General features: G+C 42.1%; 1 protein-coding gene across 2 annotated transcripts in view; it reads left to right on the top strand.

The window, feature by feature from the left end:
- The window catches only part of AMPH (amphiphysin), a 212,692-nt gene that overhangs the window by 115,788 nt on the left and 80,854 nt on the right, over nt 1-16,050 (top strand). For both annotated transcript variants that reach the window (XM_075062593.1, XM_075062592.1), the window contains exons 5-7: nt 2,813-2,908; nt 5,489-5,596; nt 6,512-6,597. In XM_075062593.1, the coding sequence (XP_074918694.1) occupies nt 2,813-2,908; nt 5,489-5,596; nt 6,512-6,597 (290 nt within the window). The remainder of the gene's footprint in view (nt 1-2,812; nt 2,909-5,488; nt 5,597-6,511; nt 6,598-16,050) is intronic.

Below are 16,050 nucleotides of genomic sequence, written 5' to 3'. Positions count from 1 at the left end.
CACGGAGGGGCAGAGGATGCTAAATGCTCCAAGCAGAGACCCAGGAGGTGAAGACATGTGAGCTTCTTGCCCTGAAAAAGTCTGCTCCAAGGGAGAGGAGGCTCCCCAAAGTTCTGACTGGCTTTGTGGGGAGCAGTTCCAGAGCGTTGCCCAAGAACTCCGTGACAAGAGGGGTCTCAATGAGGGACACTGACTGAGACTAGTCTGCAAGCTCCTGTTTGTTTGAATGGAAACTGAACTGGAGATGGCACCTCAGACACTAGGAATGGGAGCCCAGTCTCTCAGGTAGACTGCCCCAGGGACCTGAATAAGAACCATTATTGCTCACTTTGAACTGTGACTGTTTAAGTCTCTACAACTAGGGTATTTGCAACCATTTCCTTGCCTACCAGCCCTGTAAAATACCCGTTCACATAGCCATGGGTCTGAGTGGTTATTGAATCCCACGAGGGCTAACACCTACAAGACCGCAGTGCTTGCCTCTGCATCTTGGTGCGCCTGGCATACCACTGGAACCTTAGGGACTTGGTGTAGGCCAGTCCTAAGAAACCCTATTAATTTACACTGGTGTCAGCAATGGGATTCCAAATGGCAAATTTGGCTGGCAGGATGTAAAGGGCAGGAGCCAGAGGTATGAGGCCTACTTGGTGGGTAGAAATGAACAACCCTGATGATCTTCCCCTGTAATAGCAGCAAAGAGTCCTGCGGCACCTTATAGACTAACAGAGGTATTGAAGCATGAGCTTTTGTGGGTGAAAACCCACTTCGTTGGATGTTGTTTTTACAGATCCAGACTAACACGGCTACCCCTCTGATATGTTTTCCCCTGAGCTCCAATAATGGAAATAGGTAGGGAAGTGCAGTGGAGAGGGGGTGATGTGAGTTGTAGTCCCCTGCTTAGCAGATCCACCTCACACTGGTGTAGATCCAAATTATTCCCACTGATTTAAGAGGAGTTACCCTGGAGTCACAGTAGTTTACCTGAGAACACAGCTGGGTTTTGGTCTCTGTTACATACAGGATAAATTTTCTATTTCCCCACCTGTGTGAGTACAGTCTCAAACAGGGTAACACATGACACACTGTAGTTTCTATAGCTGAGTCTTTTCCAATTTAATCTGAAATTTGGATGTGATGTTATGGATTTATGCATTGCTGAAAATACAGTTTAGGAGAATATGCTTACCTTGTCAAGTCCACAGGCAATTATTCCTAAATTGTTCCATCTAAATTACCTTGATCTTTATGTGAGGAGAGAAGGTGATTTGAAGCACTAATTATTTATTCAGCAAGTGCTTTTCAGTCCCATTAACTTTTTGAAAACCTCCAAGATTTTAATTTATTTAAATGTGTTGCAGCAAACTATTTTCAAATGCCAATGTACCATAATTGCTATTGCTTGCTATGATCTAATGCTTTGCTGCTTTTTACACAACTGTAATTAAATATTGTGTTAATAAATATGGATTTTTAAGTGTGATTAATGGATTATTAATGGAGTATTATTCATTAGAGTCTGCAATTAAGGTCGGAAATAGATAAAATAAATTCTGGCATCTTGTGTCATACTGCATTTACAATATATCTGTCTTGTGGTACAGAATGAGTAAACAGTGTCACAAGAAAATAGCCTTCAGGACTGCTGCTTGCCCATGGATCCTGTAGAGCAATGGTTCTCACTCTTCCCATTACCAGGATTACCACAAAACTTCCTTCTTATCTAGGTGAGATCTAGGTGGGATCCCCCTCCCATTTAGAAACATGAGAGGAGCAGAGTGATTGTGACCCCCCTGACACGTGTTCAAATCCCAAGATTGAGAAACCAAGTTCCAGGAGATTTTAAAAGCACTGATCTGTAGCAGCAGCAGCAGCGGAACTTTGCATCTGGCATGAGATGTCACTCATTTCTCCATAGTAATCCTAATCAGTCCAGCTGCATTAACATGCTCAATGACAGGAGAATTCCAAGGAGCATATTCTGGCAGTTCCCCCACGATTTTACATGGGTGTGAGCTAGCCCCCAGCTGATGCAAAGAATGGATGTGATGTGAAGTTGATGTGAAGAATGGGACTTTTTGTCCGTTGGAGTAGCAGTGGTTTCTGTCCTGAATCCAAATTTTCTGACTTACAGATCCTTTGAGTTCTATGAGGCAGAACTGTTTGTGCCAGCCATTTGCCTTCAAAATGCTCTATTAATGATAGGCAGAGAGAAACAAATATGGGGAATATATGACTTCCCCTGGTCTGGAAGAATACTCAACCAGAAAACAACTGTTAAAATAAAATACTGTAAAATAAACTAAACCCAATTTCTCCATTGTCCGTACATTTTACTGAAAAATCAAAACTGAGGTTACAAATCACTCTAGTGGATGAAGGAACCATCCTTTTATTCATTTTGTTTTATTTTGGTTTTAGTTGTGTTTTGCTGCTCATTAGAGGAGAGGTTATGATGTACATATCAGTGAACCTATTTATAGGTGGGAAATAGAGTAACTTTGATTTTGGGACTCCTGGCCTGCTAGAATCAGTAGTAACCCTACAAAGCTTGGATTCATGACTTTCCAAGACTGCTATTACTTTGAAGACTGCAACATTTTTTAATTGATTACTGGAGTTAAATTTATTCTATCGTAAATTAAAACTCACGCCGAAGTTTTTTTTATCCATTTCACAACTAAATTCTGATTTTTGCAGGAAGAACATTATAAGATTCCAGGAGAATTAAGTGTTGCCATTTACATATGTGTTTCCCCTAAATTTTAAGTGATTGTCAACTGTGTTTCTCTGTATCTCATTTCTTTCTTTACAGAAATGTGATGTGCTCTGGGAAGACTTTCATCAAAAGCTGGTGGATGGATCATTGCTGACCCTGGACACATACCTGGGACAGTTTCCTGATATCAAAGTACAGTAATACATTTTTATAGAAGGAAGAATTAAAAGGTTACCAATTACTATTGAGTCATAATCATGAGAGAAATGAAATAAAGAATATGCAGGAAGCCAGCTCTCATGTGGACTGTAACACATCTAATTCTGTAAGCAAATTCCATTCATAGTCTATGCTATTTTCTTGAGTGAACAAAATTAAGTGTTATGCAGTAGCACCATTTAATGTTCTTAAATTAGCCTTTGTATTTCAGACTTTTATGTAGGTCTTTTCTGCTGGCATAACTACCACTGACTTCAGCAGTGCTGGAGCAAGGCCTTGAGCCCAAAGTGTTACAGCAGAATTATTAGAATCAGAAGAATTCTGTCATTATTCTTTTCTTGGTTAGATGCACCTCTGGATGTTTGAGTCACTTGTTTTCTTTGTTGAATTTGAAGCAATAAATGGTTTCTGTGGCTTGATCAAATCACAAAAGCTTTGCAATACATCTCAGTAGAGACTGCTATTATACAAATCAAAACATACACTCCCCAAGTCCCCTTTTAATTCTGTCTTCCCTGTAAGGATTTCAAAGTAGCATGCACCCAAATCATATGAAATTTCAATAATGTAAAACACTGAATCACAAAGTTTAACACTTGAAGACAATAGGACTATTAACATGCTTAAAGTTAATCAAATGCTTAAGTGCTGTGTTGGGCTGGGGCCTTGGAGCATGGCTGTGATGATCAACAGTGTAAAGTGGAGGACTGCATAATAAGTACACGACTAAAGAAGAGATGGAACTTTAAGGAAAACAGCCCCCTAACCCAATAGACGATGAGGAAGGAGACTGTTATAACTGGATGATACCGTAAATTTTGAAAGCAGTCCTGACACATTTAGTTGCCAGGCAGATGCCATCCGTTGGATACTTATTCCAAAGCATCAAAAAATAAATAAAGATTTCAGCTTTGTTCAGAAGGGCAGAAATGTTTAGTTTCTACTGTGGTTGGCTGAAATTTAAGGTTACCATTTTGTGGCATTGACAGCTGAAGTACACACTAAAACAGGACTCAGTTAAAGCCAGTCAATACTGGCTACAGCTCTTGGTGGTACTTGTTAAAGGCATGTGTTCTGATATTTCAAGAAATGCTGGGTTCAGCTTTGTTTTCACCATGAAATGCTATTCAAAATGTATTGAAATGGGGAATTGAACTGAATTTGGAGCAATCTTTGTAATCAAACATCTTGATGTGTTACTTTTATGGATACCATCAAAGCTGTAGCCAGCTTATGTTAACACCATCCATTTTAAGAGCCATAGACAGATTAGATGGCTTCAGATACTGTGGAATTGGATCTCAAGCTTTCACCCATGATTGACTGACTGAGGTGCAGCCACTCGTGCCTGTGATTAATTTAGTCCTTTTGCTTCTGTGTTGCTGGTTTGAATCAGGCCTATGCTAATAGTGACTCTCAAAATTGTCGTCTAAGGGCTGTTCAGTGCTTATTTGAAAGGAAAGAGTGGACTCAATGACTTTCTATAAAACAGGCAGCCATATTGCAAAAATCACCACCATAACTGGCAAGTTTACTTACAGTCTCATTTGAGACACAGGGGCAGATCTTCTGATATGCTGGGTCAACTTTACATCTTGCCATTGGTGCAAAGCTGCTCTGAAGTCATTTTAGCCAGCTACTAGAAGATTCCAGTAGTACTGAGGCATCTTAGTGGGGCATAGAGCCAGCTTAGTGACTTCAGACTCCCCAGGCTGCTGGCACAGGAAAAATAGCCAGGAAAAAGGGGACACAGCCAGACCTTCCTTATGAAGGGATGATCTTCAGCTGTGAGTAAGGGTTGCATATTCAGTCCCTGCTATAATTGACACCAGGGACTACATTAGCACCAGGACAACCTAGGGTCCTGGGTGCTCAAGGTGAGATAAAGTCCCACTCCTGTTCCTGAGCTGTGCCCTGTTCTTTTTAGCTGCAGCCTGGGATCTGGTCCACAGTATTATAAAAGGAAATGTATATACAATAGGCATTACTGTAGTGTCAGCAATTTTCCAAGGCACCTTTTTTAGTATTATGACAGGTCCTATGATACCTACAGTGGCTTAGTTAGCATTCCCATTATGTGATGTCAAAATTAAATTTATTTGTTATATATTCAAAGAAGTCATACTGAGAAGTGTGTTTTCAGCATTTTTCTTAACTCTGAAAAAAGTTAATATATATTAATCATTAAATTCACTGTGTAATATGAAAGGGAACTTAGTTTGTGATACCATTATAGTATAGCTTAATGAGTCCATTCACACTGCTGTTCATATATTATGAAATTGATATGTGAGATTCCAGTCCTGCAAACTCTGCATGCACACATCTCTTGTCACACCCTTATTTCTCAATAAATAGGTTCCTTATTAAAATAATAAATTACCTAAATTATCTCTTTCACCAAATGTGCTTTCACTGTGCAATATTATGATAAATAAAGTTTAGATTGCAATTGAGAGAGTAAATAATCAGACAAATTAAAGCTAATTAAATTAAAGTTCCCTCTCAGATTGCTTGGATGTGTGGCAAAATAGTACTGAATTTTTTTTGCAGACTCGCATTGCAAAGCGAAGCAGAAAGCTGGTGGACTATGACAGTGCAAGACATCACTTGGAAGCCTTGCAGAGCTCAAAAAGAAGAGATGAAAGCAGAATTACAAAGGTAGGGTATGTCTTTAAATAATAATGTTACTGGCAGCAGAGGTCCTGAGTTTGGATGACATTTATTTCTGCACAGTGGATAGTATAAAGTCTGTTCTCTTCCATTTCAGAAAATGGGACTGCTCGCATGCTGACGTTTAAACACGTTATGCACTTTGCTAGATCAGGGCCAGAGTGCTCAACTTCTTGCAGGAGCGAGTCCCATTTAAGTCCTATTTTGAGTTGCAGTGGGATTTAAGGGGTGCATAGGCCTTGTGCTTGCCCTTTGTACAGGGATCAGTTGCACCCTTTATGAGATGAGACCACCATGAAGGGGTTCATCTACAGCCCATAATCATATGTGTAGTCCCACTGATTTAACAGCATCTGCTCACATGAATGAGGGTTGCAGGATCTTGCCCTGGATTATTACATTCTTCAGAATATTGTCTATCACTCTGTAAATAAATAAGAAAAAGAGTGTAAATAGTATAACTGAGAAAATAACTTTACAATGTGAGTTCTTTGGAAAATTGCTGGTTTTCAGTTTTGTTGCAAATGCAAGACTCAGCAAAGGTTCACCCAAAGGTTTAGAGAAGCTCTGAACCTCTACAGTAAAGATGGGCCAATTTATTATTTCCACTGAAACCTCCTGGAACTTGTGATTTTGCACATTTTGACACAAAAAGAGGTGACTTCTTTCGGTTTTGGTTGTATATTTTGGAACTAGAAATGCCTGAGATTCAAACCTATGCAAGCCAAACAATACAAAAATGTTTGCAGTAGCCTTTGCAAAATGAAACAAGTGAATTTTATACAACTATCATAAACAACAGTAGTTTGAACTACACTCTCTTCTTTTGTTAATAGAAAAACAAATTCATGTAGTTTCACTGTGTTTGGAGAATAAAAGCCAACATGTCTTGCTTTGTTATAGGCAGAAGAAGAGTTTCAAAAAGCACAGAAAGTGTTTGAAGACTTTAATATTGATTTACAAGAAGAGCTTCCATCTCTTTGGTCAAGGTAATTGCACAACTTGCATATATAGGCCATAATTTTCAAAGAACCTAACAGAATTAGTCTCCCAACATCCACTGAATTTTAATGTGTGTCACAGAATGGCTGTCCCAGTAAATGAAGTAGGTCCAACTCCCCAGTGTCAGAACCAGTATCAGAACCATAATTTCTGAGCATCTCTAGCAGCTTGTTTTCTTTAAAATTGCATGGCAGTCCCTATGTTACAAGTACAATTTAAAAAGAACCAGAAAGAGATAAATAGTTGTAAAATGCAGGTATTCTATTTTAGATTTAATAGGCAGGTGAACAAGAATGACAGAGAAACGTCCCATTAGAGTGTTACATTATTTAACAAATGAGACTTGAAAAAAGGATGCTTGCGGCAGCCAGAATTTCTGTCTACTATTGTCCTCTACACTTCTATTTAAAGTGAGATGAGTTAGATTTTTCTGTGCTGTTCGTACTTTCAGGCACTTATCACCTCAATACCTTTGTTTTACAGGCTACCAAAAGAAACAACAAACCAAACAGAAAACCCCAACCAACTACACACAGAACCAAAAGTCCACACCACACACTTTGGCATACATGTCCTTTTCATTACGGTGTGTCTGTTACCTTCTAACTAGACTAAATGGTTGATAGAATTTCAATATACGTTTGAGCCTACAGTCATGGTTCAGGAAGCACATTCATTCAAAGCCCCCTTTTTTTAGATACTTACCACTTTCCAGAAAAAATGACCTACTGGGATAAAATTTCTCAGGCTTATTTTCAGTCCACAGGCGATTTTTTTTGTTGGTGAAAATTTGGAGAAATTGCATGTGGAATTTCCAAACAGGCGAGAAATGGAGTTTTTATGCTCTTAGGGTTATTCAGATTTCCCTGCACTAATATAAACCAAAGACACATTTTCAGGACCAAATTAAAAAAAATTCAAACAATTTCAAAAAATGTTCATACATACACTAGAAAAATTAATTGCTCTTACAAACATCTTTATGTGAATACCTACATGCATGTACAGTTGTGTATTTTGCATTCATAATTATTTTCTTTTACATATGTGTGCATATTTTGCATGCTCTATTTAGGCATCTGTCTTTTAAAACTTATTGCTTGCCATCGACCTTTATACATATACAGCCTGTAAAGCGATGGATGGTGGTTGGAGAATGAATCAGGTTTGTTTAGTGAATGAAGCTTATTTGTTCCAGAAGTTGGAAGGTGTAATGCAGGAAGATAAAGGACAGTCTTGTGATTATGACAGTTGAACGGTGGTCTGTAGAAATGGATTCTATCCTTGCCTCTGTCACAGAGTTCCTGTGCAATCCTGTGCAAGTGACTTGAACCAAACTTTTCACAGGAGGTCACTAAATGTATGTACTTCATTTTCTGGATGCCCTATTTGACATCCTGGAGATCAGATTTGCAGAAGTGCTGACTGCAACTGAAGTCTGTGAGACTATATTCCGAACAAAAAAGAACTATACAGTGTTAAATGCCCTCAAAAGACCCTTAGATTTTCAAGTTGATCATCCAATACACCTTTACCCTGATATAACGCAACCCAATATAACACAAATTCAGATATAATGCAGTAAAGCAGTGCTCTGGTGGGGCAGAACTGCGCATGCCGGTGGATCAAAGCAAGTCTGATATAACGCAGTTTCACCTATAACGCGGTAAGATTTTTTCGCTACCGAGGACAGCGTTATATTGGGGTAGAAGTGTATTTAGTGTATACTTTTGACATTAATGTCTCAGTGCCTTAGTTTCCCATCTGTAAAATAGAAATAATGCCACCTCGTTTCATGGGGTTGCTGTGAAAATATATTCATTAATGTTTGTGAGCACTCGTGTCATAGTATACTTTCCTCAATCTAAACCTTAGAGTCCAAAAATGAGGTACTAGCATGAAATCCTCTAAGCTTAATTACCAGCTTAGATCTGATATGTTGCCACCAATCAGGATTCTGAGTACCTGATAAACTCTGGTCTCCCCAAAACCTTCCCTGGGGACCCCCAGGATCCAAACCCCCTGGATCTTAATACAAGGAAAATAAACTCTTTCCTTCACCAGTACCTCTCCTAGGCTTTCCCTCCCTGGGTTACCCTGGAAGATACTGTGATCCAAACTCCTTGAATCTTAAAACAGAGGCTTCCACCTTTACTGCTCTCTCTCCTACCTCACCCAAGAACAAAGGGGCAATACAGATTCAAGCCTCCGTGAATGCTAAAACCAATGAGGAAATTTCATCTTTCCCTTCTCCCCACCAATTCCCTGGTGAGTACAGACTCAATTCCTTGAGCTCAACTAGGGAAAAATCAAACAGATCTTAAAAAGCAAACTTTTAATAAAAAGAAAGAAAAAAAGTAAAGTTATCTTTTGTAATCTAGATGGTAAATATTACGGGTCTTTCGGCTTATAGACAATAGAAAGAAGCTTTCTCCAGCAGAAATACATTTTAATAAACTTTCACCGCGAATACACATTAAAACTCTACCAGCCAGATACACAGTTGCAAATGCAGAATAATCAAAAAACTATACCTCCTTTTTACTCAGTATCACTATTCTGCATATATATAAGAGACCTGTAGCACTGGAGATTGCAGAAAACTGGTTGCACACTAGTCCCGTCCAGACCTGAGAGAGACGAAGCAAAGCCCAAAAACCACAAACAAAGGCTTCCCTCCCTTGAGATTTGAAAGTATCTTGTTTCCTGATTGGTCCTCTGGTCAGGTGTTGTTTGTTAACCCTTTCCAGGTGAAAGAGACATTAACCCTTAGCTATCTGTTTATGACAACTCGGATACTATAATGTTCACCACCACAGAAGTCCTGTGTGAGATAAGATACTGCTGGACTAATCTCTTGGAGCATAGGATTATTTGCTAATCTTGCCTGTCTCACTGTGTTACTGTAGTGATACTGAAAAAGCTCAGCTTGAGACTTGTGAAAAATAGACATTGCCATTTTTTTTCTTGCTTGCTTAAAGCCTGAATGCTTTAAACAGCATATATTCTTGTTTCAGTAAGACCAGCAACTAGATGGGTATTCCAGATTTGGGGAACATGTTTCTCGTCTCTTGGATCTGAAATTACTATGATTTGAATAAGCAGCGTGGTCCAGGGGATAGGGCACTGGACTCAGATCCAAGAGATCTTGGTTCTATTTTAGGCTCTGCCACTGGCTTGCAGTGTGGCCTAAGGCAAGTCACTTCACTTCTGATTGCCTCGCCTTTCCCCTCCCACCCTTTGTCTTGTCTATTTAGACTGTAAGGCTTGGTTCATACTATGAGTTTATATCGAATTTACCAGTGTTAAATCGCATTAATCCTGCACCTGTCCACACAATGAAGCCCTTTATATAAGCCTGCCCTCCCTGATGGCAGACGATACAATCTGACTTGTATCCATCATCGTCATCCCGTGAGTGCTTCTGGGTGGCTGGCCTCGGTGAGGTCGGCTGGGGGCGAAAGGGCAAAAATGGGAATGACTCTCGGTTATTCCTTTCTTTAAGCTTTGTCTCCTGGAGATTCAGTCTTGCCTGGAATATCATAGCAGCTGGAGGCTGTGCTCCCCTCCCCCCCCGCTTTAATGTCTCATGGAGATTCAGTCCTCCCTGGAATATCATAGCAGCTGGAAGCTGTCTCCCCCCCGTTTTATCTCTGATTGCAGAGGCAATAAAGTCAGTGTTGTTTCTTATTCATGCATTCTTTATTACTTCATCACACAAATGGGGGGATAACTGCCACGGTAGCCCAGGAGGAGTGGGGGAGGAGGGAAGCAATGGGTGGGGTTGTTGCAGGGGCACCCCCCTAGAATGACATGCAGCTCATCATTTCTGCAGGATGTCTGGGACTCTGTCCCGGAGTGTCTGTTTGCCTCTCTGGTTCTTTAGTAGACTTGCCTGATATTCTAGGCATGACTGACTCTCCATTAGACAAAACTTAAAGAAGAGAATGACCTGAGGAGTCATTCTCATTTTTTCCATGCACCCCTGGCTGACCTCACCGAGGCCAGCCAGGAGCTCCCATGACAGCAGCAGATGGTACAATATGACTGGTAACCATCATTGTCAACTTGCAAAGGCAAGGGGATACTGCTGTGTAGCACTGCAGTACTGCATCTGTCAGCAGCATCCAGTAGACATACAGTGACAGTGGAAAAAAGGCTGAATGGGCTCCATGGGTGCCATGCTATGCCGTCTGCCTGAGCAATCCAGGGAAAAGGGCGCAAAATGATTGTCTGCCATTGCTTTCATGGAGGGAGGATTGAGTGACGACATTTACCCAGAATCACCCTCGACACTGTTTTTGCCCCATCAGGCATTGTGATCTCAACCCAGAATTCCAATGGGCAGGGGAGACTGCGGGGACTATGGGATAGCTACGGGATAATCGGAATAATCCCATAGTGTAGACATACCCTAAATTCCAAAAGCCTGTCCCTTTTGTTCTTCTCTCTCATGCCCGAAGGCTCTTACTATGTATTTGTACAGTGCCTAGCACAGTGGGGCCTGTTCCCATTGGAGCTCTGTAGAGGCTACTCTACTATAAATATATAATAATAATGATTCTGTACTAACATGGTAGGAGCTTATGTATAATACATAATTATCATTGTATATTGGACATTGATTACATTAACTTCAGTAATGATGCCTACAGGACAGATTCTGCTCCCCTTATTCACACTGCGTATTAATTTACTCCCTAAGTATTTCCACTGACGTAAATGGGACCATGTGGGGAAGAAAATAACCCTCAGCATGAACAAGGGTGGCAGAATCTGGCCCCCAGCTGCACTGCTTCAGGAATTGTTACATGATCAGTGAATCAAGATACAATTTTTTGTTTAATATTCCGCTCAATTGTTTGCTTTCTTCAGAATGGTCAGGACACAATAAAGAATGTTGCTTGTTGTTTGAAAGGAAATGAACAGTTCATTTCTTCCCCTCTCCTCTTCACCCCTTCCTTTTTTCCTTTCTCTCAGTCTTTCTCTCAGACCGAGTTGGCTTCTACGTGAACACTTAATACAAAAAAATATATCCAGCCTGAAAGCCAAATAAATTCACAAGGAATATCGCTTTTGGTGAGTAAAAACTGAATGTGCTGTGTGGAATATGGCAACAACAAATGTCTCTTTGGAGCATGGAAAATATTGCAGCGATGTATGAGAATTTGGTCCTCTACAGCCTTCATCCTTGGTCACAGTGTAGTATTAACATGAGTTTTCACTACACTTCTCGCCTATGCCAAAAATAATGTTCCTGACGTCGGATTAAAATCAGCTGCAGTTGCAAAAGTTCTTTGTGAATGTCCCCTCTCTTTTTTCGTTCCTTCATACTGTCCTTTACACTTATTAATGGGGCAAGGTTGGCTGAGACTTGTGCCAGCATTAACTTTAAAAACTGCGTGAGCTCCACTAGTGAAGGGCCAAGGTAGAAGGCTCTCTTTCAAGATCTACTCTGTGAATTCCTACATGCAGCATTTATCAAGCAAACAGAGTAATTCAGTAAGCACTTATGACATATGCTTCTATAGATTCACCAAGTCAGTGCCTAAGAGCTTGTCTACACCCAATATTAATTTAAATATAGTTAAACGCTACAAATAACTGCGTGGAGACCAGGTGTGTGGTGTGAGGAGAGAGAGTTAAAGAAATACTAGAAAATAACCAAAAGTTTTAGGATAGGGGTCCAACAGTATAACCATTGACTGTGCCTACACTTGAAATCCCCAACCACCGTCCTCTTACAGGTTTGGAGATCCCCATATCCAAAAATAAAAATAGCTGTTCCTTTGAATGTGAATTCAGAGGTATGCCTTTAGTTGTATGCAATGATTAAAACCCATCTTCTAACAGTCTGGTAGGGTGAGTTCTGCTTCAATATCTTTACGTATGTCAGGGTGGATTTAAGGCGCAAACCTGTGGATTTGAGCCTGGTAATTAACAGCACTATATCTTGATAAAGTTAGTTTAAGAACTGGTCTCTTAGGACTGCTCCACACAAACCAAATATGCTCTAAAATTGGCCTCTTTTTTTCTAAGGAATACCTATACGCACTTACAAATGGTCAATTAAATTATTGAATCATGAATCTCTCTCTCTCACTTTCTTTCTCCGTCTTGCAGACAGCTCCCTTCTTCATTGGCTGATTCCTTTAATTAAAGAAATCCCTCTCCCTCAAAAGCTGACCTTTGTTCATGGGCTCTCTGGCCCTAGAGCTCCTTCGTCTCCCTCGACACACTCAGGCCCTGGTTTACACTACGAGTTTATCTCGAATTTGGCAGCATTAAATTGAATTAACCGCACCCGTCACAACCGACGAAGCCTTTATTTCGATAGAAATGGCTTTTAAAATCGATTTCTGTACTCCTCAATGTGGGGAGTAGCCTTTGAATCGACATTGTCATTTCGATTAGGGTTAGTGTGGCTTGCAAATTCGATGGTATTGGGCCCGGAACTATCCGACATTGCCACCATTTGTGACCGTTCTTGGACAGCAGTCTGAACTCGGATGCACTGGCCAGGTAAACAGAAAAGTCCCGCAAACTTCTGAATTTTATTTCCTGTTGGCCAGTGTGGGAGCGCTGATCAGCACAGGTGACCATACTCCCAAGATTCAAAAAAGAGTCCAGAAATGGATTCTTACAGGAAGTTACTGATCTGATGCTCTGTATGGGGAGATGAATCTGTTCTATCAGACTCAATTCCAAAAGACCGAATTGCCAAAAACGATTTGAAAAAATCTCAAGGCTATGGTGGAAGAGGGCCACAAAGGGACCAACACAGTGCTGCGTGAACTTAAGGAGCTGAGACAAGCATACCAGAAAGCCAAGAGTCAATGGACGCATCCACAGAGGGTGGGGAATGACGATGTAGCTATCACAGTTCCCAACTCCCAACCATTTGAATTCTGGGCCTGACTCCCAAAGCCTGAAGGTCAAAAACATTGTCGCGGGTGGTTCAGGTATAATGTCCCGCCCCCCACTCGGTGAAAAAAGGAGAAAAAAATAGTTTCTTGCCTTTTTCAATGTCACTTATGTCTACTGGAATGCTGCTGGCCGAACGCGGTGCTGCAGCACTACACAGCAGCATCCCTTGCCTGCCTTGCGGATGGCAGACAGTACAGGTAGAGACTGGTATCCATCATTGTCGTCCCCAATGGGTGCTCCTGGCTGGCCTCGTGAGGTTGACCGGGGTCGCCTGGGCAAAAATGGGAATGACTCAGTTCATTTTCTTCTTTAAGTTTTGTTCATGGCGATTCATCATCCTGGAAATATCGTGGCAGCTGGAGGCTTCTGCTAGGTGCTCTCCAGTCAAGAGCACCCGCGCGATTGCGCCACCCTTGCTACCAAGGGCTCACAAATCAGATACTTAGACCTCTACCATTTTGCTACAAATAAAAATTAAGCTGCTGTTTTGAACTACCCCCAAATACATACCTGGACATTTGTATTTTACCAGTGTCAACGCAAAGGCCCAACAATGGGATTCGTCCTGCTGTGCTTCATCCTAGTGCTTATCCACAGATTCCATTTCAGCTATAGGCTGAGCAAGTGCAGAATGGTGATTCCTCTACTTTGCTGTACAGCCAACCACCCTCGCCCTCCTTTGATCTCTGCTGGCAGAGGCAATAAAGTCAGTGTTGTTCTTATTCATGCATTCTTTATTACTTCACTCACACAATGGGGGATAAACTGCCACGGTAAGCCACCAGGCGGGGTGAGGGAGGAGGGAAGTCACATGGTGGCGTTGTGCACAGGGCACCCCGCCTAGAATGACAGCAGCTCATCATTTTCTGCAGAGAGGTCTGGGGCCTGTCCGGAGTGGTCTGTTGCCTCCTGATTAGTAGACTTGCCTGACTATCTAGCAGGAATACTCTCATTTAGAGCAAATACTTAAAGAAGACAAAATGACATGGGGAGTCATTCCTCATTGTTTCCCAGGCACCCCCCGGAGACTCACGAGGCAGCCAGGAGCCCGCATGACAGCAGCAGAGGTACAATATGACTGGTAACCATCTTTGCTAATTGCAAAGGCAGGGGATGACTGCTGTGTAGCACTGCGAGTACATGCTCGTCAACAGCATCACCAGTAGACCATACAGTAGCAGTTGAAAAGGCTGAATGGGCTCCATAGTGCTCATGCTATGGCCGCCTGCCCTGGCAATCCAGGGAAAAGGGTGCGCAAATGATTGTCTGCATGCTTTTCATGATGGAGATTGACTGACGACATTTACCATCAACACCCTCGAACATTTTGGCCCATCAGGCATTGTATCTCAACCAGAATCAATGGGCAGGGGAGACTGGCGGAACTATGGGATAGCTAGAAATAGCTACCACAGTGCAAGCTGCCGGAAGTTGACGCTAGCCTTGGTCATGGACGCACACCCCGCCAAATTAATGTGCTTATGTGGCCACTGCACTCAGACTGTGATACAGCATGGCAGAGGGGCAGCATAAAGTGTTAGCAGGGGGCCTATTCCCTGCCCAAGGGAAGGACAGGTTTGCTTTTTAAGATTACTACTAGTAACAGCTGTGGCCAAATTAGAGCACCTACTCCAGTTAGAGCACCTGAATCCAGTCATGGATTAACCCTGCTTCATTCGACAGGGTGTGGTAGTTGAAGGATGAAAGGTTGGATGGAGCAGATGCAGATTGCCAGAAGAGAAAGTTTGTCCAGAAGAGAATAGAAGGTTTGGGAGGAAGTGCTGGGCGGTGGATTGCGAAGCCCAACAGAAACCTAGTAAGGGGCACAAAGCTTGTGTAGAAGAGAGCGAGAAGCCCTCACAAGCACTGACGGGATATAGAGAGGAAGTAACCAGGGAAGAAAACGTAGTCAGTGGTACCACAACCCAGTGGGCCCCTGGGTTTGGACCTGGAGTTAGAAAGGCGGGCCCAGGTCCCTCTCCACTCCCTTCCAAGGCACTAGGGAGTGATTAGAACTGGTTCAGAGGCAAGCAATATCGCCCTGAAACCTACCCAGAGAAGAGAAAGCGCGAGATCCCCAGAAGAACAGTACCGGCAATTTGCCAGCACGTGGTGTCAGAAGGTGGGATCTGTGCGCTGGGGACATAGTCGCAGGGGGAGACAATAACGCCTCTCACCATTAAGAAGGACGAGTGGTCAAAGGCCCTTATAACATGCCACCGTGGCCAGCAGGAGGCTAAACCAGGGTCCGGCACGCCAATCAAGAGGCGACTAGATTGCAGCAAGAGACTATCAGCTGCTGTGAGTCAGGCTGCTCAGGACCGAGCCCCTGCTGAGAGACCTAATAAGCCAGATGAAGACCTTATGGAACAGAATCACCACGGGTAAGGGGACCGGGACCATAACGGCTAAGCCATTACTTACCAAAATGACCAGGGAAGGATGATGTGGAAGCATAACCTCCTTGGCTTTTGAGAGAACAGCCTGCGGGAGGCTGGCCCGAGAAAACAAAT

The sequence above is a fragment of the Chelonoidis abingdonii genome, chromosome 2 (genome assembly GCF_003597395.2).
Source record: "Chelonoidis abingdonii isolate Lonesome George chromosome 2, CheloAbing_2.0, whole genome shotgun sequence".
Classification (NCBI taxonomy): Eukaryota; Metazoa; Chordata; order Testudines; family Testudinidae; genus Chelonoidis; species Chelonoidis abingdonii.
Note: the sequence above shows the minus strand (reverse complement) of the source record. Positions and strands in the feature narration are given on the sequence as shown.